We start from the raw sequence: 22,993 nt of genomic DNA, 5'->3' as shown, positions 1-22,993 counted from the left end.
ACCTGGAGGAGTGAAGACATTCGTCAAGAAAGACAAGTGGAAAAAGAGAGGAAAAGACTGTAGCTGCTAAAAAAATCAGCCAAGACGACGGAGGCAGAAAACAAGAACGGCAAGGAGCTTGAGTAGAGATGTGCAAAGGGCAAGTCTCTATGTCTCTCCTAATGACTCAAGCAGACTCATGCAGGAAATATGACTACATGTTTGGAGATAATTGATTCCTTTCCTCTAAACCTGGACCGCAGCAACCCATGGCTAACATTCCCCACTGATCGCTAACATTCCGCGCTGCTCTCTAGTGGGCCCCTTGGTGGGCCAAATTCAAGTCAACAGCTATTAATTAGACACACTGGTGTCTGCAGAGGGATGACCAACACACTGCGGTCATAATGCTGCTCTCAGTAAACCCTGACACAATTAGATTTGCCCTTGTGTATTTATATCTCTGAACTTTTGGTAGAGGCAAATCAAATGTTTAAAGCTAAAGACAGAAGGGCAGATGTCAAAAGAAATAAGGCACATGTCTCCACGGTGACTATATTATAGCGTACGGTGGACACAAACAAAGTGAATCGGAAGATATTTGAGATTTGTCCTAACTAGAAGATGGAGGATTTTACTACGTATTTTAGTTACATAGCAATGAAAAAATGTTACTATGGGTAAAGAAATAAAAACGTCACTACTCTGGCCTGCTGCTGAAAACGTTTTTAGAGAAACGATTCCAGATATTAATCAGGCATGGCATGACTCACGTGGAAGTGGAAATATTAATAATGTCCAGGGTTATGGGTAATTGTGAAGAGCTGAGCTGTGTTGAACAGTTTGACAGAAAAGCACTAGCAGTTACACAACTAAACACTGATATGGAACACAACAGGAGTTGCATTAATTTCCCTTTGAGTCATCTAAGCCATCACTGTTAGCCTATTAATGTCAAAAATCTTAAAGCATTTCCTCGCAGTGATCTTAGCTTAAGTTTTGTAAATATGATTAAATATGATGGCGGTACCGGCACGGTGGTGTAGTGGTTAGCACTGTCGCCTCACAGCAAGAAGGTCCGGGTTCGAGCCCCGTGGCCGGCGAGGGCCTTTCTGTGCGGAGTTTGCATGTTCTCCCTGTGTCCGCGTGGGTTTCCTCCGGGTGCTCCGGTTTCCCCCACAGTCCAAAGACATGCAGGTTAGGTTAACTGGTGACTCTAAGGCTACATCCACATGACAACGGCAACGAGATGTTATTTAAAAATATATCGCGCCCAAATGGGCAACGATCAGTAAAATATCAGGTCCATATGGCAACGCAACGCTTGCTGAAAACGATGCAATACACATGCCACACCTCTAGGGGCGCTGTAAGACGGTCCCTTCGGAGACACCAGAACAATAGAAGAAGTAAGGACGCATGCGCATAAACTATTATGCGCGAGACTTCATATTAGCCACAAAGTCAGGAAAATCTGTTCGTAAAATTACATTATAATGACCAAATACAATGAAAAGTATTTTTCCAGTCTCACCTGTGAAAGGTAATCCCATGTGATCTCGTTTGGACGGCAAACCTGTTGGTACAGTTAAACGCAGCTAATCTTTATTCTCCGCTTTGACCTATCCAATATGGCGGCGAGGATGACGTATGATTCTATGCGGAAGGCGGCGTCTTTAATGGTCCGGAATAAATTGAATACTACACGTTGATGGATTAATTTGTTGTTTCTCACCTGTGAAAGGTAATCCCATGTGATCTCGTTTGGACGGTAAACCTGTTGGTACAGTTAAAGGCAGCGCATGAATCTTTATTCTCCGCTTTGACCTATCCAATATGGCGGCGAGGATGACGTATGATTCTACGCGGAAGGCGGCGTCTTTAATGGTCCGGAATAAATTGAATGCTACACGTTGATGGATTAATTTGCTCCTCTACGCCCTTTTTGAGGAATGTATTGTAGGACTAAAACCAACATCTGAAGAGGTGAGATCGCTCCTTTTTTTCCCTATTTTTGCTGGTGGGATTGACTCTGCCCTAAGGGCAGAGTCTCTCTCTCTCTCTCTCTCTCTCTCTCTCTCACTTTGCACCATTACACAATAAATATTCACAGTGAAAATATTTTGTAAGCGCATTTCATGAACCAAGTTATAGGATTTGTTGACAACTCGCATCGCATCGCAATGAGAAGATCATTGGCACTACTGGTGTTAAGAATCAGACCATTTCATAAATGAATATTTTGCTGTAGAGCTGCAGTGTTTGTACAATTGCATGTTTTTGCTTCACTATTACTGTCACTATTCTGCTTCTTGCATTACTACTGTGAACTAACACTGAACATAATAATAATAATAATAATAATAATAATATCCAAGCTCGTGTTTCACTCTCACTAGTGCTCTGTAAGGCTTTTTCCTGGTGATATCCTGGTGATATCCTGGTGATATCCTGGTGATATTCGTTACACTTCTACCCGGCATGAAGCACTCACAGTCATGTGGTTGTGACGTCATCGTAAACAAATCCGTTCTACTCATCCAGACGACTTCACAATGGCAACGTTGCCAGATCTTTCCACTCTGGAACCCGTTATCAAAAAGATTGCGTTTTGGGCACCCAAAACGCCGGTGCCGTGTGGACGCCAGGCCTAAACGATAAGCAACTGTATCGGAGTCACCTGAATCCGTTGCCGTGTGGACAGGGCCTAAATTGACCGTAGGTGTGAATGTGAGTGTGAATGGTTGTCTGTGTCTGTGTGTCAGCCCTGTGATGACCTGGCGACTTGTCCAGGGTGTACCCCGCCTTTCGCTCGTAGTCAGCTGGGATAGGCTCCAGCTTGCCTGCAACCCTGTAAAACAGGATAAAGCGGCGAGAGATAATGAGATGAGATGAGATGGCGGTACGGTGGTGCGTTGGTCAAGCACTGTCACCTCACAGCAAGAAGGTTCTGGGTTCAAACCTCACAGTCGACCGAAGCCTTTCTTTATGGAGTTTGCATGTTCTTCCAGTGCCTGTGTGGGTTTTCTCTGGGTGTTCTGGTTTCCTCCATCAGTCCAAAGACATGTGGATTTGATCAACTGGCTGCTCTAAATTGCCCATAGCTGTGAATGTGAGTATGAATGGCTGTCTTTCTCTCTGTGTTAGCCCTGCAGTGGACTGTTGACCAGCCCAGGGTGTACTCCACCTCTCTACCCATGTCAGCTGGGATCGGCTCCAGCTTCCCCTGCTATCCTGATGGATAAGCGGCATACATGATGGAGGGATGGATTAAATATGAAACTATGACAAAAGAGAACAAAGAATGCAAGTCCAAGGAGCTTGTTAATGTACTTCATTAAAAGTAGACTGCCTTTCAGATTTTTCAAGTGTAGGTCATAAAAAGAAATTTCCCTGACAGGCAATTATTTTTGTTTAGTGGACCGAAAACTACTGAATTCGAATCACAGACTTCCAATTTTATTAGTTTAAAAAAAAAAAGAACAATTTAGGTCCACGTGGCCCTAAATTCTCCACTATTTTTTCCTGCTTCACCATGACCCAATTCAAGATACTACATCATGCATCACGTGGAGGGCTTCCCCCGTTCATGCAAGGCATTGTGGAATACAAATTGGAAACAGGAGAGAAAAATGAAGGACGCGAATGAAATGTAGAAGACTGACTACAGTAACAGAAAGTTAGAAGAAAAGGTTTTATGTTGCGAAGGAAAGGAAACGCAAGACCAAGCTAATAAATATCGGCGGTCAGCGAGCACCTCTGTGTGATCAGCTGTTTGTTTTGTGACAGATTGATGTAACGGTCAGTGCACGGTCAAGGTAAACCTGTAGATGGCAGTAATGCAACACTGGATGCCAGCTGCCCCAAAAGAAGAAGGACAAGAAGAAGAAGAAGAAGAAGAAGCAGGTAAACCTGTGGATGTGCACACTGGACTTCCTCTGTCTGCTTGACTGCGCGAAGCGAGCGATTTCATGCACATTATTTGCTCGTGAATCGCCTCAAATTAAATAACTTCCCACCCACAGAATGACCTGTTTTTTTGAGATATTGCAAAAACAAACATATATCACAACGACCAAATTTCGGAGGGAACTAAATTTCACCGATTTTATGAAATCGAAAGGCCGTCTAGCTTTAAAGGAACAGTCCACCGTACTTCCATAATGAAATATGCTCTTATCTGAATTGAGACGAGCTGCTCCGTACCTCTCCAAGCTTTGCGCAACCTCCCAGTCAGTCAGACGCGCTGTCACTCCTGTTAGCAATGTAGCTAGGCTCAGTATGGCCAATGGTATTTTTGGGGGCTGTAGTTAGATGCGACCAAACTCTTCCGCGTTTTTCCTGTTTACATAGGTTTATATGACCAGTGACATGAAACAAGTTCAGTTACACAAATTGTGACGTGGCGATTTTCTATGCTATGGAAAGTGCGCACTATAATGACAGGCGTACTAACACCTTCTGCGTGCTTCGGCAGCGCATTGATATCTGAGCTCCGTATCAATGCGCTGCCGAAGCGCGCAGAAGGTGTTAGTACGCCTGTCATTACAGTGCGGACTTTCCATAGCATAGAAAATCGCTACGTTTCAATTTGTGTAACTGAACTTGTTTCATGTCACTGGTCATATAAACCTATGTAAACAGGAAAAACGCGGAAGAGTTTGGTCGCATCTAACTACAGCCCCAAAAAATACCATTGGCCATACTGAGCCTAGCTACATTGCTAACAGGAGTGACAGCGCGTCTGACTGCGTCTGACTGACTGGGAGGTCGCGCAAAGCTCAGAGAGGTACGGAGCAGCTCGTATCAATTCAGATAAGAGCATATTTCATTATGGAAGTACGGTGGACTGTTCCTTTAAGTGAGCAAGAGGGTTAAATTTTCAACTTGCTAATATGGACATGGCTTAAGCACTCCAATACTTTTCAAAATACTTTTCATGCTGTAAAAAGTGAATTTTTTTTATTGCGAGAACTCAAACCATTACCTAATGTTAACATAACCTACCCAGCTAGATTTAATGCCTGAAAACTGTTCATACTCAAACAATATGGAAGATTTCCCAGAAGCTACGGTAGTGTGACAACACATTCTCAAGCCCTATATTGTTAAATGTATGGAAAATAATGGTGATTATTTACATTTTTTCTTGAAGCAGCCAAGGAACTGGCTGTCTGAGAGATATGAGTCCAGCGGGAAGACTTCAGCAAGAGAGATTAAAGGAAACACGCATGATCGTACTCATTCAGGAAACTACATCTATGATTCAATACCATTGTTCTGTTGGACTATTCGTAATTATTCAAAAAGTACCACTGCTTCAGAATTAGCTATTTAACTCACTCAGGCCCTGTCCACACGGCAACGGATTCAGGTGAATCTGATAAAATTGTTTATCGTTTCGGCCTGGCGTCCACACGGCACCGGCGTTTTGGGTGCCCCAAAACGATATTTTTTGAGAACGGGTTCCAGAGTGGAAAAATCTGGCAACAGCGCCGTTGCGAAGTCGTCTGGATGAGTAGAACGGATTTGTTTACGATGACGTCACAACCACATGACTAGAACAAGCAGCACTCTCGTGCGCATCATTCGTAACAACAACAGCAACAATGTTTTGTATGAACCACTGCATTGCATTCACTTTTGTATACAGCTTTTCTTTTAAATAAACAAGTAACTGAACCATTTCTTGAATTTCTTTTTTTTATTGGATAAGACTGCTTTTCAAAATGTTCACACACAATATAAAAAGTTATATAAATTATATAAAAATGCTTTTCAAAATGTTCACACACAATAAGAAAATTAAGTTATATAAAACTATGCACACTAATAAAACTAATTTGTACACACAGAAGGCACGATTTCCTCGCGTAGTCGCAGCCATCTTCTTGTTGTTGTTGTGTGTTTGTTCCTGTGAGTGCTTCACGCCGGGTAGAAGAAGGGGTTTATGCGCATGCGTCCTACTTCTTCTATTGTTCTGGTGTCTCCGATGGGACCGTCTTACAGCGCACGTAGAGGTGTGGCATGTGTATTGCATCGTTTTCAGCAAGCGTTGCGTTGCCATATGTACCTGATATTTTACTGATCCGTTGCCCATGTGGATGCGATATTTTTTTTACCCGCTAAAAAAAAAAAATCTCGTTGCCGTGGGGATGTAGCCTCAGTTTCAATATTAACTCCCATTTACCGACCTGCATGGTCACCATAGGCATGACCAGATGAGCCTTGATGCTTTCTCCTGGCTTGAGTCTCTAGAGAATGTAGTCATGTTGACAGACATGCTGCAAGAAGCCGTCTGGAGTCAATTTGTTACGTCAAGCGCTCTTGCTCATGTAAATAAAACTCTTAAATAAACAAGCACGGTTTCTGAAGGAGAAAGGCAAGACTCTTGTGAATGGAGGAAGCTCCCTGTAGATTATGTTAAATATTGTTTGGATTTATTTCGGATTTTATCTTCTCTTCACACAGCTAAAGTCAGACTGCAGCCCATTTTCCCACCATCTTCATGATTGGCCTCCAAAAGTGCTCTATTATATGAAACAATGCAATGTGACAGGTTTAAATTCCCAGTGATCAACTTGTCTTATAGTGGGAACCAGCAAGAACCCTAAAACATCTATAGAGGCTATCCATCACAAGCTTTTGCACATCAGGCCAGATGCTGTTGACACAGATGGTGGTTAAGTCTCATTATTTTTGTGAGTGTGTGTGGTTGGACGTTTATATGTGAGCTGTGCGAGAGCGGAGAGGGATTGGTGTTTATAAGCCAAGGGAGAGGGGAGGGAATGCTGCACAATCCTCCAGATCTGTTGCACCGTTCCTCAAGGCAAACTTCCGCTCACTACGATCAGGATGATTTGCAGATGAAATGGTGCCGCCATTGCAGCTTCCTCCCGGGAGGGAAACAACCCCTCTGGCTTCAGTTTGGTTTAATGAGCTCATTTTCCAAACAGGCCATTAACCAACCCAAGTGTTAGTCAACAGTACTATAGGTAGACTGTGCTACACCCTCACTCCAGCTCTAAGCCCCTGAAATCTATCCACCATATCAGATTGCGAGACCATCTTGTGCACATGAATGTGATCAAGTGCCTGCTTAACTGCCTTCCTTTAAAGTCTTATTGCTGTACCTTGACAGATTAGAGCTCAGAGCTTTCCCACTGCACATTCTAAAAACAAGAACCAGGCATGGATCATCATATCACTGTGACAGCGCTGCTAATTCCAACATGGTGGAAGTGTTTATATTAAAATTCCTTTGTCTGATTGGCCAGTTGTTTAAACAGTTTAAACAGAGCGTCACACCTGTCTCTGCTGAAACCATGAACTACACTTCCCAGGATTCTCAGCCAGCCACCAAACTACATCCCATAAACGATAATATATGACACATATCCGGCTGACAATCACTAAATTTTGATCAAGCATACCTGCTCATAATTATACACACCCATCTTAAACAACCCAGTGTCCCAAGGGATCTTTCTGAATTCTTGCTCACAGATTCATCATGTGGGGCGGCACGGTGGTTTAGTGGAGCACTGTCACCTCACAGCAAGAAGGTTCTGGGTTCGAGCCCAGTGGCCGCCGAGGGCTTTTCTGTGTGGCATTTGCATGTTCTCCCCGTGCTCTGTTTTCCCCCACAGTCCAAAGACATGCAGGTTAGGTTAATTGGTGGCTCTAAATTGACCATAGGTGTGAATGTGAGTGTGAATGGTTGTTTGTCTCTATGTGTCAGCCCTGCGATCACCTGGCGACTTGTCCAGGGTGTACCCCGCTTCTCACCCATAGTCAGCTGGGATAGGCTCCAGCTTGCCCGCAACCCTGCATGGATAAAGGATGGATGGATTCATTATGTGACGTTACTACCTTATTATTCTGTATATCCTGGTTTGACTTTGCTTTTGATCTTGATCCTGACTCAAGACCAGGTTAGTCTGTTTGTACATAATCTGACTCTTTGCCTGATCCTGACTCTGATTACTGCCTTGCCTTTTTGGTTTGTTTGCCCTGTCCTTATTCAGTTAACTCAACCTTGCATTTGTATCCAAGCTTGTCCAATTCCTGATGATATCAACTCTGGCAATCAATATAATCTTCATTTTAACCCATTGATAAAATTACAAACACTGCTGCTAGCATGATTCCCATGTCCTGTTATTACTTAAAGCTATACTGCCTTTCAGATTTTTCAAACTTAGGTCATAAAAAGAATTTTCCCTGACAGCCAATTATTTTTGTTTAGTGGACCGAAAGCTGCTGAATTCGAACCACAGACTTCCAATTTTATTAGTTTTTTTTTTTTTTAAAAATAGACCAATTAATGAATTTAGGGTCACGTGGCCCAAAAGTCTCTGCTATTTTTTCTTCCTTCACCATGACGCAATACAAGATACTATGTCATGCAACAACGGTGGGCTTTCCCTGTTCATGCAAGGCAGTGACTACGTTTACATGCACATCCAAATCGAGCTGCTGTCGGTAATCGAGCTGAAGGTCCCAGCAGGGTGCCAGAGAAATCCAATCCTACATGCACACAATGAAATCGGGCTATTGTGTGAGGTGCATTGTGCACCCGAGCCACAGGTGGCGCAACACGCCCCATCGTGTTGGTACACTTCCGGTTGTCGTCATGAAGAAGAGCTATTCAAGAGTGTAAACAAAGTTATCAGTTCCGTGTTCTCCATTGCGCGTTTTTCTCCCGTCCATGAATTTTAATATATTCAACTCCTTAAGCTGAATGAGCATGAACTCTGTCTCCTCATTGCTCCAGAAGTGCACGTTTCTGCTTGCCTGTGGCAGTGGGGGCGTGGTCAAGCGCCGGTCTGTGACAGGAGGGCGGAGCCAGGGAAGGTGAGTGGCAGAATCACTTCACCTGACGGTAATTAACCTGTGTTTGTGTGTCTTCCCAGTAACCGCGCCCTATTTAAGGAGGTAGAGGGAGAGCAGAGGGGACAGCTCATCCCGGGACTAGAACACAGCGCGTGCGCGTGTGTGTGTGTTTGTTTTTCTCTCAAGAATAAAAGTAGGCTGTTAAACTGAAAAGTCTGACAATAAAAAGCCTATTAGTACCAGAAGCTTTGTCCTGCTGTCCTCTGTGCTCCACCCACACTTCAGAGAGCTCTACATCGCCATTTTCTCTTCTTCGTTTGTTCCTCCTGACAACTTCTGCTGCTCGCTACTACTGTTGTCATGCCGACCGAGGCTGTTGTGTTTCCCGCTTGTGGTCTCGTCACTCGTCACTTCTGGAAGTAGCTCGACAACTAGCTTGATAGGGTATACATGCACAAAAGTAGCTCGGCAGAAATCGCATAAACTAGGTCGTGTAGCTCGATTCCGAGAAATCAAGTTCGGTTCAATTTCAGCCGAATTAAGGTGTATACATGGCATTTTGAACTTCGATTTCAGTCGAGCAACGGCAGAAATTCGATTCTCTCTATGTGCATGTAAACGCAGTGACTGTGGGATACAAGTTTGAAACAGGAGAGGAAAATAGATGACGGCAATGAAATGTGAAAGACCGACTACGGTAACGGAAAGTGAGAAGAAAAGACGTTATGTTGCAAAGGAAAGGAAACACAGGACCAAACTAATAAATATCGGTGGTCAGCGAGCACCTTGGTGTGATCAGGTGTTCGTTTAGCGACAGAATGATGTAACTGTAGGTGCACGGTCAGAGGTAAACCTGTAGATGGCAGTAATGCAACACTGGATGCCAGCTGCCATAAAACTCAAAAGAAGAAGACGAAGACGAAAGGTACACATGTACATGTGCACGTGGACTTCCTCTGTCTGCTTGACTGCGCGAAGCGAGTGATTTCATGTACATTATTTGCTCGGGAATCCCTTCAAATTAAATAACTTCCCAGCCACAGAATGGCCTGTTTTTTTTTTTTTTTAGATATTACAGAAATAAACATATATCACAATGGCCAAATTTCAGAGGGAACTAAATTTCACCAATTTCATGAAATCGAAAGGCCGTCTACTTTTAACTGGCGCATAAAACAGGTGGCAATACCTCTGGTGCCATACTAGCCGATGTAATTTACCATAAAAATTCCTTTTCATTGAGATTTACTTCTTGATGTGGGGAGCTCTGATGAGCTGTGGGAAGACGTTCTTGAAAACATTAATAAATCCTCAGTTACTAGAAGGCATAATTTGAGATACAAATTCAAATAGTGCATAGGCTCCATTATTGAAAAGCTAAGTTACATATCAAAAATTTCTCCCCAGTGTGTAAAATTTAAAAAGAAAGTTTAATGCATCGATTTTGGACATGCTCAAACATCCATATGTTTCACGAATCTGTCTTTCATTTTTTTTCCGATAAACTGTTTGACAGAGTTTGCTCTACAGATCCATTAGGAACTGATCTGAATATCAGAAACAGGTCACGTCTCTTGGTGTCCTTTTTGCCAAAAGATTAGTTCTACAATTATGCAAATCTAAAATTATACCCATGTTTGAGTTGTGCTTCAGAGGTATAATTAGTGTGCTCCATTTCTAACAAATGCAGTATAATCTAGCTGATAGATCTGAAGCTTTGCTGGAATGACAACCGATACTGAGTCATATAGAAAAAATTTAATATTGAGTCATATAAGAAAATAAAGGAGCACATTTCTGACATGCCCATTCTGTTGCTCAAGCTAAATAGAGCGGCGGCTACAATTATCGACACCTTAATGATCTTTTAGCCATTGCAAAAATAGAAAAGACTTTCGATATGTAAATTGCGCATGAATAATTACTCAAACTTCCACTGGGAAAAAAATTAGTTGATTCCCAATTACTTAGCATATCAGATCATGTGACACCGTTCCACAATTATCGACACCATTCCACAATTATCAACATCCAGATCTCATCTCATTATCTCTAGCCGCTTTATCCTTCTACAGGGTCGCAGGCAAGCTGGAGCCTATCCCAGCTGACTATGGGCGAAAGGCGTGGTACACCCTGGACAAGTCGCCAGGTCATCACAGGGCTGACACATAGGCCAAGTTTACATTAGACCGTATCTGTCTCGTTTTCTTCGCGGATGCACTGTCCGTTTACATTAAAACGCCTGGAAACACCGGGAAACGGGAATCCGCCAGGGTCCACGTATTCAATCCAGATCGTGTCTGATACGGTGCTGTGTAAACATTGAGAATACGCGGATACGCTGTGCTGAGCTCTAGCTGGCGTCGTCATTGGACAACGTCACTGTGACATCCACCTTCCTGATTCGCTGGCGTTGGTCATGTGACACGACTGCTGAAAAACGGCGCGGACTTCCGCCTTGTATCACCTTTCATTAAAGAGTATAAAAGTATGAAAATACTGCAAATACTGATGCAAATACTGCCCATTGTGTAGTTATGATTGTCTTTAGGCTTGCCATCCTTCCACTTGCAAGTGGTAAGTGATATGCGCTGGGATCACACACACAGCGGCTCAGTCCCGAATCGTGGCTCGTGCACTTCACTCGCGCGCTGTGTGAGCTGCGCAGGGCCGGAGTGCGCACCCTCCAGAGGGTACTCGCTGTTCAGGGCGGAGTGATTTGGAGTGCAGGATGCCTGCGGAGCCGAGCGTATCCGTGTATTGGCGTTGCTATGTGCACGCGAATCGTGTATTGGTGTTGCTGTGTGCACACTAATCGTTTTAAAAACGTTAATCTGATGATCCGCTGATACGGTCTAATGTAAACATGGGCATAGACACAGACAACCATTCACACTCACATTCACACCTACGGTCAATTTAGAGTCACCAGTTAACCTAACCTGCATGTCTTTGGACTGTGGGGGAAACCGGAGCACCCGGAGGAAACCCACGCGGACACGGGGAGAACATGCAAACTCCGCACAGAAAGGCCCTTGCTGGCGGCTGGGCTCGAACCCGGACCTTCTTGCTGTGAGGCGACAGCGCTAACCACTACACCACCGTGCCGCCCCATCAACATCCAGATGATTATTTATTTTTAAAATAATCGGTATGTGGTATTAAGGTAACAAAACATAGTTTTTATTTCAAATTTGTTTTACATAGACTTATATTTAGTACAAAATATCTTTTATATAAATATATCGATGTCGGCGCTTATGTAAATGAGGAAGTAATTCTAATGTTGTAAACAAATGAACTGATAATGTTTAACCTGCGTCACAAAATCTTTTTGTTCCACTCGCTACCCACTTTCTAAGTATTTTCATAGATCGCATTTTGTTAATCATTCGTTGTTGTTTGTATTAATTTCTAGTTTTGTAGTTTAGCAATAAATGTCAACAGGCGATTGACATTGTAACCACGTGAAAATCCAGGTCAAAGGTCGCATGTCATTCCTCGAACCAAAATATAAAATGTCCACTGATATTATAATATGTGGTAGATATTTACAACAAGCTGAAAAAAAAAATCTGAATGGAATAGAAAAATCTGAATGTTTCAAGCATGTAATTTTTTCTATGCTAGGAATTTAATTCTGGTCTAATTCTATTTATTGCAATTGGATTCCAAATACTCGATAAACATTCCATTCTGTTATGAATCAGAAAAAAAAAATTATTAGAAATTAGAGCACTTTTATTTTTTTAAAGTACTTCATCTACTTCAACAATGTTACACAAAGATCGATCCATAACAGTTGTAAATGTCACTTAATTCCACAGCATGTCGATAATGGTGGACACCGGTGAAAGTGATCACTATTATCGACACCTCACGTGACTTCTCAAATGCGCGTTTAGATACAAAATGGCGACTGTCAAATGAAAGAGTAAGAAACAAAGTAGGTTTCGACAAGGAGATCATGAAATATCGGTGAAGTTGATAATAAAAACATGTCCATGATCTTTCCACCATGCTTACCTATGATGATAACGTCCGGGTTTTCCTCAAATTGCTGATCGTGCTAAAAAAATCCATCACAGGTAACGATCTGTGTCATCAGACGACAAGATCAAAGGGTGAGGCGGGTCTTCCGGTTGATTAATTAACCAATAATAACTGTAGTAACTGAAACTCACCTTTGCAAAATTGTTTTTTATTGGTAAATCTGAAAAGGTGTCGATAATTATGGACTGTCGATAACTGTAGCCACCGCTCTAGTTTTAAAAGGTATAACTGTAAGAGCTGTACTTAATGTCCAGATGTTGTTTTTCCTTTCAAGAAAATAACTCAAATTTTCTTTTGCCATTTTTTTCAGGGTTTTTTTTTTGTTTAGTATGCGTTTACAGTTTTTCTTTCTTCTTGACTCATTACCTCAAGTTTATCGTCTTAATTTTGTAATCATATTTCACAAAAGCTGAATACAATACTCTCTAACTCAAAGGTGCTGTATTGGCCAGTTTTGACCAAGCTGTTGATTCATAAAGGTTTTTTTTCTTCCAGGTTTGTGCTTTTGCTTTTTTCCACTATCACCAAATTAACCTAAGCAACAACATACAGTCTTTCATTAGCTTATATGTTCTGCTTATTGACTCCAAAAAAGGGTTCCAAAAGCAAATATATTTAACCTTTTATCTAATCCCTTGCATTGTCGATCAACTTAATCTAAAACGTAATGAAAAAACAAACAAACAAACAAACAAACAAACAAACAAACAAACAAACAAACAAACAAACAACTTTCCCGTTTGATTTAAAATGCACTTTGCTTAAAACTGTTCAGCGTTACATTAGTTTGTATTGATGTTTAGTCATTTTGCAAGTTCTATTAAAAGCAGTCTAAAAAATACATGATTCTTATTACAGATTGGATTGAAAAACAACTCAGGTTTATTTTATCAATTTAACAGAGCAGAACACCTAATCAAGTGAAATATAAGTAAGAACATAACCCCATAAACCCCCAAGAGGGATCCGTTTAATTTCACCGTAGTTACTGAATAATTAAAATAGTTACTGAATAATATGCTTTACGATTAATAAATGAATAATAACTGGCCATGACCTTAGACTTACTTTGACTTACAGCCTATGAAACCTTTTGGCACACATGAAGTAATAGGCATGGGGCGTGTTAGCTTTAATAGTAACCGGGCTCTTTACTCCTCACCTATCAGGTGCTGTGGGTCAAAGGTGCCACATGGAGCTTGTTAGCATTCCAGCCTCCAAAATGGAAGAAGTATGGGATAAGGTCTGTGTATTTTGGAAAGAGGGAAGTGTGTGTGTGTGTGTGTGTGTGTGTGTGTGTGTGTGTTCATTTGTGTGACTAAAACATACTTCTGGTGTCCATCACTGTCTCTGGAGTTCCACTCCATCCTTCTTCTTGCCACTCAACGTGTTTGAGTAAATTTGTTGCAGACCTGAGGTTCGGGAAAGGCCCAGACTCTTGTGGCGAGCTGCATGTTTCACATTGCAAGCATATTTCCACGCTCTATTTTGCTAACCTCTGCCTGCTGATAAAGGGCCAAAGAGCACTGAAAGGAAAAAAAGAGTGCCTTCACCGCACTTAGAGTGACCTGAGTGTCTGCTGAGCGCTGGAAAATAACAAGAGCTCATCTGACACGGAGATCACTGTGTGGTACAGAGCTAGGGCACGTCCAGTTCTGCAGGGAAGCCTCTACTGCATGGATCAGGGCCTGTAGTGACAGCTACATTTGTCAACTTTTTCTGGGTTCTTGCCTGCAAGGATAATCGAATGGGGATGTGGAATGCAAAGCAAAGACATCTTTAAAGTATATGAAGGTCTATAGTAAAAACTGTCATATAAAGTAATATAAAGGGAGCAACATAAAGGGAAGAAAAGACAGGACAGAGGGCTGGAGAGAATGTTGGGGAAGGCCCAAAAGGATCCAGCTTAATAAACAGGAGAGGAGGAACAGGACAGAGCAGGGCTAAGGGCCCAAGCGCAACAGCACCACCACTAGTAGTTAGACAAGAGTGCTCTGAGAGCACAATATGCCCCGCTGGCAACTATGCCATAACTCTGGTAAAATGCGACTGAATTGAACGAAATTACAATATGCACAGTACCGACATATAACAAAGAGTCCTGCCAAGTTGCGTGAAATTCCTCCAAAAATTGCGAGAGGAGTTGATTTCAGAAGATGAGCACCCTTCCCGGGACAGACGGACGGACAGACGGATGGACATCGCCACGACATAATCCCCCTTCAGACCTTTCGGCCAGCGGGGGATTAAAATTGTGAGGGAAGTTGATTTCAGAAAGCAAGCACACCTTGAGGCACGGTGGTGTAGTGGTTAGCGCTGTCGCCTCACAGCAAGAAGGTCCTGGGTTCGAGCCCCGGGGCCGGCGAGGGCCTTTCTGTGTGGAGTTTGCATGTTCTCCCCGTGTCCGCGTGGGTTTCCTCCGGGTGCTCCGGTTTCCCCCACAGTCCAAAGACATGCAGGTTAGGTTAACTGGTGGCTCTAAATTGACCGTAGGTGTGAGTGTGAATGGTTGTCTGTGTCTATGTGTCAGCCCTGTGATGACCTGGCGACTTGTCCAGGGTGTACCCCGCCTTTCGCCCGTAGTCAGCTGGGATAGGCTCCAGCTTGCCTGCGACCCTGTAGAAGGATAAAGCGGCTAGAGATAATGAGATGAGATGAGAAGCACACCTTGATGAAATTGCCAAAGTACAAGTTTGTTAATAAGCAAGGGCATAACTCTGGTAAAATTTGCCCAAATTAAATGAATTGAATGAAATTGCAATATGCGTATCACCGACATATAACGAAGAATTCTGCCAAGTTTTGTGAAATTCCTCCAAAAATGGTGAGAGGAGTTGATTTCAGAAGGAAAAAACACACTCTCATGAAATTGTCAAAGTATAATTTTGGTAATTGAGGGCTGTAACTCTGGTAAAATGTGACTGAACTTAACAAAATTACAATATGCATATTAGCGACATATAACAAAGAATCCTGCCAAGTTTTGTGAAATTCCTCCAAAAATCGTGAGAGGAGTTGATTTCAGAAGATGAGCACCCTTCCTGGGACGGACGGACAGACGGACGGACATCGCCATGACATAATCCCCCTTCAGACCTTTCGGCCAGCGGGGGATTAAAATTGTGAGGGAAGTTGATTTCAGAAAGCAAGCACACCTTGATGAAATTGTCAAAGTACAAGTTTGTTAATAAGCAAGGGTATAACTGGTAAAATTTGCCCAAATTAAATGAATTGAATAAAATTGCAATATGCGTATTAGTGACATATAACAAAGAATCCTGCCAAGTTTCGTGAAATTCCTCCAAAAATGGTGAGAGGAGTTGATTTCAGAAGATGAGCACCCTTCCCGGGACGGATGGACATTGCCACGACATAATCCCCCTTTGGGCCTTTCGGCCAGTGGGGGATATAAATTACACAGAACGATATGAAGAACCAAAGATAGGACGGATTCTTTCTAACCCAAAGTAATTTCATACAGCTGATCAGTGACAGGCTTTCAGGTGATTACACATTTTTCATGCACATTTAGGCTGATATTTTCACCCCATGTTAGTCACCCATTTGTAACGCATCATTAGCATTGATGCAGAAGGCTCGTGTGAATTACACTCACTGTTGTGATGAATGTGAATAACATGGTGACATGGACTATTTACTTTATCATAATTCTTTCCCCCAAAAAAGCCTTTAGAGAAGAAACTAAATGTATACACAAATAGACTATGCTCACAATCAAAGTATTAATTACACAAAAGGACAGATGACAGAACTATAAACGTAGTGGGTTTTGGTTTGAACAAATGCGTTACAACTTTCCAGTTTACTATGGTCAGTATTTAGCAGAAACATAGTGTGAAGCCAGTCAAGCATTTCAGATTGTGTGTGTTGAATAAACTAAAATCACTGAAAAGTGAAAATGAATGAAAATAAAGTGCACCTTTGTTTGAGTTGTTGCAAGATTGTCTCTCTTTTCTCCTACAAGTGTTACACGTCTCTTCCATTTTTTTCCTGAACATAAAGCTTTTGAAACCAATACCAAAGTCACAAGATGGTTTAATCTCTTAAAACTGAACACAGTCCTGGTCTTTATATATTGTACGTTTGTCCATTTGTGTATTCAAAGTCTGTGTATCCAAGCAGTTGATATCATCGAAGGTTTCTCATCTCATCTCATTATCTGTAGCCGCTTTATCCTGTTCTACAGGGTCGCAGGCAAGCTGGAGCCTATCCCAGCTGACTACGGGCGAAAGGCGGGGTACACCCTGGACAAGTCGCCAGGTCATCACAGCGCTGACACATAGACACAGACAACCATTCACACTCACATTCACAGCTACGCTCAATTTAGAGTCGCCAGTTAACCTAACCTGCATGTCTTTGGACTGTGGGGGAAACCGGAGCACCCGGAGTAAACCCACGCGGACACGGGGAGAACATGCAAACTCCACACAGAAAGGCCCTCGCCGGCCACATGGCTCAAACCCAGACCTCATCGAAGGTTTTTGCATGTGAATAAAAATAATTTAATAAATTAAATCAAAATAGCAAGAAGTGTATAGTCTAATGTAACAGAGTATGAGCGAAAATCTTAAATGTATTCGAGTAAAAGTGAAAAGTGTTATGCATTAAAACTATTCCTATATGTAAAATATGTTGGAAAAAGTTACTTAAGTACATGTAACGGAGTAAATATAACATACCTACCTCTGCTTGTCACTAGAATGGTGATACATATTTTGTACCTTTAGGTAGAGTGATTCAAGTCATAAAGACTTAAGAAACCAAAATTGTACCTTACGATGATCGAACATTGGAGAGCAAAAATACACCCGACAGTGTAGAGTCATGTTATCAGGGCCTTATGGGAACACTCGCCCTGACTCTGTACATCATTGGGTGTCTGGACTGCACACACACACACACACACACACACACACACACAGGCTGCCTGGCCTGGAATAGCTCTGTTGCCCTGGAATGCCCCACAGAATGCATCAGGGTTAATTCCATGGCCAGAGAGAGAATAGGGAGGGACTAGCAGGGGGGTTGTGGATGCCTGGAATCCCATGCCAGAGCAAATCACTATCGATCAATCACTTCAGACCATCCCTGATGTGGCCAGCTGACTGACAGCTTTGACTCTGCAGGGTCTGAGTCCTGGCCATAAGCTGTCTGCACCTTGTTGCTGACTTGCCTGTTGTCCTTCCTCAGGCTCTCTCCCCTCTGCAGAGCTTTGTGAAACCAGATCCACATCGTCTATCTCCTGGCACCAGGCACAGACAGGCCTCCCATTACAGAATCTGCCTGCTGATGACCTTTGGCACACTGACCCGTCACTCCCTCAGCCCCACTTGTCCAAAATGGAATGAAAAGACTCGAGCATATTATACTAGGTCATCAGCAGCTACCAAGTTATCAGCTGCTATCTCTATACCTGCCCTGACAGGGACAGCCACAAGGTCTCCAAACAAGACCAGAGTACAAACAGTTACACCCACACACGAAGTATTTAACACAGGTCCATTCAAGGAAAAGCTATAACATTTCTCAAACAATTACCCAAATTCCTTTCATTCTCAGTAATTAAAGCAGTAAATCCACCCAGAAAGGGTTTGGTAGTTTCAGAAAACACTCAGAGCACTGGACTGTGACATGAGTCTGACTTGATTTACTGCCTGTTTACTCAGTGTGAGTGTTAATTATTAAGTTTATTCAACCATTTCATATGCAATGGACACACCAGATTTTTAGTCTCATATCTCGGCTTCTGACGGTGATACCCAAAGTGCTACAACAACATGGCCTGGCCGTGTTTGTTCAGCTGGGCCAGTTTTGTCAACCAGTATCAAACTTCTTGTTCCTACCCTTCTCCTGTTATTCTTTGCTTGTGTTTGGTTTCTTTGCATTTGTATGGTTTGTTGGTTCTTTAGAGCTTTGCTTGGCATCAAGGGGAAGCCATGGCCTAATAGTCAGAGAAGCAGCTTTGGGACCAAAATGTCGCTGGTTTGATTCCCTGGACCAGCAGGAATGGCTGAAGTGCCCTTGAGCAAGGCACCGAAACCCCAGCTGCTCTGGGTATGTTGTACATCGTTCTGGATAAGAGCGTCTGCTAAATGCCTGTAATGTAATGTAATGTACTCATTTACCTGTTCAACTGTAGTGCAACCTAATACAATTAGTCTAGATGTTCAAGAGTAGAAAAGAGAATGTGGTAGTTAATTAAAAGTTAAACAAGTGGCTTGGTGTTTAACGTTTCACTAGGGTGGTTTCGTGAAAATGAGAGGAGGAGTTCAACTAGCAGTTCATAGGACACGTTCCAAAGGCAATATCTATCTAAATTTCTCCTACTCAATTGACATTTAAATGACTAAAGCTTAAACAGTAGCAGAGTACAACTAACCGGCAAAAATACGTAAACGCTTGCGTCGTATGGGTGGACCAAGTCCTGAAACTCCAGTGCATTCATCTTCATCATCACAGTCGCCACTTTCTAGACCTTCCTCATCCTCCACCCCTTGGTTCAATCGGGCTGGATCTCTTCGTGCAGCGCCCCCTCCTGAGCGAGCCCTCCATCTCTTCTCTGGTGTCATCACCATCCTTAACAGCTGAGGAGACAAATAAGAGTTGGTGGTTTACACCCAAACACTTAACAAGAGCTTCACTATGATCCATGTATGCCAATCCCTAATTGATATGTTTATAGTGTGATGAACTGCTAAAAGTTATATCGTCCCAAGCCTCAACCCAGATATCATATCATCAGGCTTGTAGTACTCAAGTCCAGGACTTGGACTCAAGTCCGACTCGTGCCCTAATTTTAAGGACTCGTGACTCGACTCGGACTTGAGCACTGATGACTCGGACTCAGACTCGTGCATTAACTGCATTAGGACTCGGAAAATGGAGACGAAGACTCAGATTTTTTCTTTCGTTTTCGTAACATGCCATAATAATTTGGCATAAGATATTTATATCTACATTCATTTTGTACTAATTTCGTGTATGAGTGTCACACCTGCGCGCCTTGGCGCGTTCATCAGATAGACTCTTGGGCGTGCTCCGGATAGCACGTGCGCCAAACGGACTCGTGTGAATGCTGTAAATGACTCGCACCTGCACAGGATTAAGGCGCAAACAGCACATGGATATAAAAACTGTGAAATCACATTTACTTTGTGAAGTACTGAGTTGCGTTGCTGACACATTACTGAGCCTTATTTCCTTGTTTGGTTTCCTGATCCCTGATTTCCTGCTTCTCGTCTTTGATTCTGCCTCGTCTACGATAGCCTGTTTGTGTCTCGCTCGACCTATTGCCTGTTTCACTGTTTTACAATTTTGCCTGTCGTTCTGGATTGTTTACCTGTCTTCACTTGTATTAACAAACACACCTTCTGCACTTACAGCCGTCTCCCAACCATCTCTGACAGAATACTTCGCACTCCCTGACAAAGAGAAGCACATTCACCTGTTCATACGTCATGTTCAGGAACAAACTAATGTTAATGGGGCTAAAACAGCCACCGTCAAATGGTGCGGTTGGAGTGTTGGACTTGACTCGGATCAATAGTGGACTCGACTCAATTGTTTTTTTTTAATGACTTGGACTTGACTCGGACTTGAACACTGGGGACTCGAGACTGGACTCTGACTCGAGGTTTAGTGACTCGACTACAACACTGCATACCATCCACACTATATCCATCTCAAAGAATTTTCAAATGAGCTCTCTAGAAGGGCTTTCTTTCACAAAATAACAGCTGAGTAATCATAGCATCATAGAGCTGTTATTAACAAAGCAGGTATTTTATATATTTTACATTATATATTCACTGGTGACAAATAACTGTAATTTAGGCGTTATTAGAAAGGAATATGTAAGTTGTTAGCAGATGCTTCCAGTGGTGTGTTGGCCCAGTTATGTTGATGATGCAAAGTCTGTGCAATTCAGAATATAAACATCTCAGCCACTGAGATAAATCTGAACCTTTAAAAATAATATTCTGACATAAAACGTTCAAAGGGAAGTAAAACATGTTATAACCGGTTACTAAAACTGATCCACATGCCCTTTGGAAACTAGACCTTTATATTATACCTTTACAAATAAAATCTCATCTCATCTCATCTCATTATCTCTAGCCGCTTTATCCTGTTCTACAGGGTCACAGGCAAGCTGGAGCCTATCCCAGCTGACTACGGGCGAAAGGCGGGGTACACCCTGGACAAGTCGCCAGGTCATCACAGGGCTGACACATAGACACAGACAACCATTCACACTCTCATTCACACCTACGGTCAATTTAGAGTCACCAGTTAACCTAACCTGCATGTCTTTGGACTGTGGGGGAAACCGGAGCGCCCGGAGGAAACCCACGCGGACACTGGGAGAACATGCAAACTCCGCACGGAAAGGCCCTCGCCGGCCACGGGGCTCGAACCCGGACCTTCTTGCTGTGAGGCGACAGCGCTAACCACTACACCACCGTGCCGCCCACAAATAAAATGCAACTTATTAAACGTATATGTTACTAACGCATTCTTTGATAAGGTAATTCAGTATTATTTAACATGATTGCCATCCTGAACATACAAAAACACAATTTAGAAACTTCAGCCTTTCACATGATCTTTCCCATTTCCCAGTCAGGAACCAATATTTCCAATAAAAGCAGTGATATCAAATGTATGTATAATACATGTAATATTCATTTTAATGCTTGATGCATGAGACAAAATGCTTTTAAGCCATGCCAAAACAAAAGGAAAGGTTTCTCTTGAATGGAAACCCTAATGTGGGAAAACAACGGAAATAACATGGATGTTCAATAAGTTTTCAATAACAAACAAGTTCTATGGTTCGCCAAAGTACATTACTCTACATTCCACGCCTTGCGCTGTTTCTTTCATCTTTGCCTTCTGACTCTTTCTTTTTTTTATTGATTTCCTTCCGATGTGCAGATGCAAGCATGTGCTTGTTGTTGGGTTGTTGTTGTTTTTTTTGTGACTTTTTTTTTTTTTTGGTGTGTGTGTGTGTGTACAAGAGAAAATTGAGATCAGATGGGCTGTGCTCTGGACTGCTTTCTTCAAAAACAAATCTGCAAATCATGGCCCATGACAGGGACCTTAATAGGGCAAAATGGACAGAGTGATAATCATCAAATTGCATCAAACAGAGGGCAAACAGCCGCAATAACTTCTCCTGCACACCACACAAGCGTGATTTTAATGCTGGTTTAATGCTGGAGGTCAGTAAGGACGTAAATACAACATTTTCCACCAGAGGCCCAAACAAGCGTCCATTCAGGGCCAGATACTGGAGGCATACATGAGTCTCTCGCTCTCTCTCTCTCTGAAAGCACTTCTCCTGCTTCTGGCCAAACGAACTTGTGGAAAACACTGATTCTTTTAAACAGGCTCCTCACCAGAGCGTACTCACACTGAAACAGCATCGTTCTGTATGATGAAGGCCTGACCAGAGTGAAATCCAGCAGCAGAGGGGCTTTACAGAGTGCCAGCTACTGAAACTCCTTTCCACTGGGTACAAACTGTTCCACTGAATGTAAGTGAACGTAACACAAGTGTTCATTTTCCCCTACGCCCGACTTTCAGGGATGAACGGGTCATTAATGCATCTGGCCCTCTCTTTGCCTGGGGCTTTTCCAGTAAACAAGTATACCACAAATGTTCTTCTCTTTCCCCATGTTTGATTTTTGGTGACAAACGGCTTTTAATGCATCCGGCTCTCTCTTGTTTAAGCAGCGGGTTTGCGTGTGCCGCATGTGCCAGAGGCCTCAATGCAAGTAGCTCTGAATTCCTTCCCAAAAATGGTTGCCTGGAAACAGTGGGAGCCACGCTGTCCCGCAGAACAAATGAAACTAAAGGCAAACAGTCATAAAGAGGGAGCATGAGTGGTGGTTGAGGGGATTTCAAAACAAACCCCCAATAAAGAAGGCTGAGGTGGAAATTAGATGAAAAAAGCTTTCCTTGCTTTGACGTGAGGTTTGTGGAGAACAGGATACGCTGACAGAGACCATGAACTTCCCCTCACCCACACACACACACACACACCCTGCTGCGGTGGCATGGAATGGTTGCACAGAAAGTGACGTTTTGCTCCAGGCAG

The 22,993-nt window shown here is 42.7% G+C and overlaps 1 protein-coding gene across 1 annotated transcript in view; it reads right to left on the bottom strand.

The window, feature by feature from the left end:
- The window catches only part of gpc3 (glypican 3), a 277,143-nt gene that overhangs the window by 20,192 nt on the left and 233,958 nt on the right, over positions 1-22,993 (bottom strand). The window contains 1 exon segment of the mRNA XM_060927818.1: positions 19,271-19,475. Within this exon segment, the coding sequence (XP_060783801.1) occupies positions 19,271-19,475 (205 nt within the window).

The sequence above is a fragment of the Neoarius graeffei genome, chromosome 8 (genome assembly GCF_027579695.1).
Source record: "Neoarius graeffei isolate fNeoGra1 chromosome 8, fNeoGra1.pri, whole genome shotgun sequence".
Taxonomy (NCBI): Eukaryota; Metazoa; Chordata; class Actinopteri; order Siluriformes; family Ariidae; genus Neoarius; species Neoarius graeffei.
Note: the sequence above shows the minus strand (reverse complement) of the source record. Positions and strands in the feature narration are given on the sequence as shown.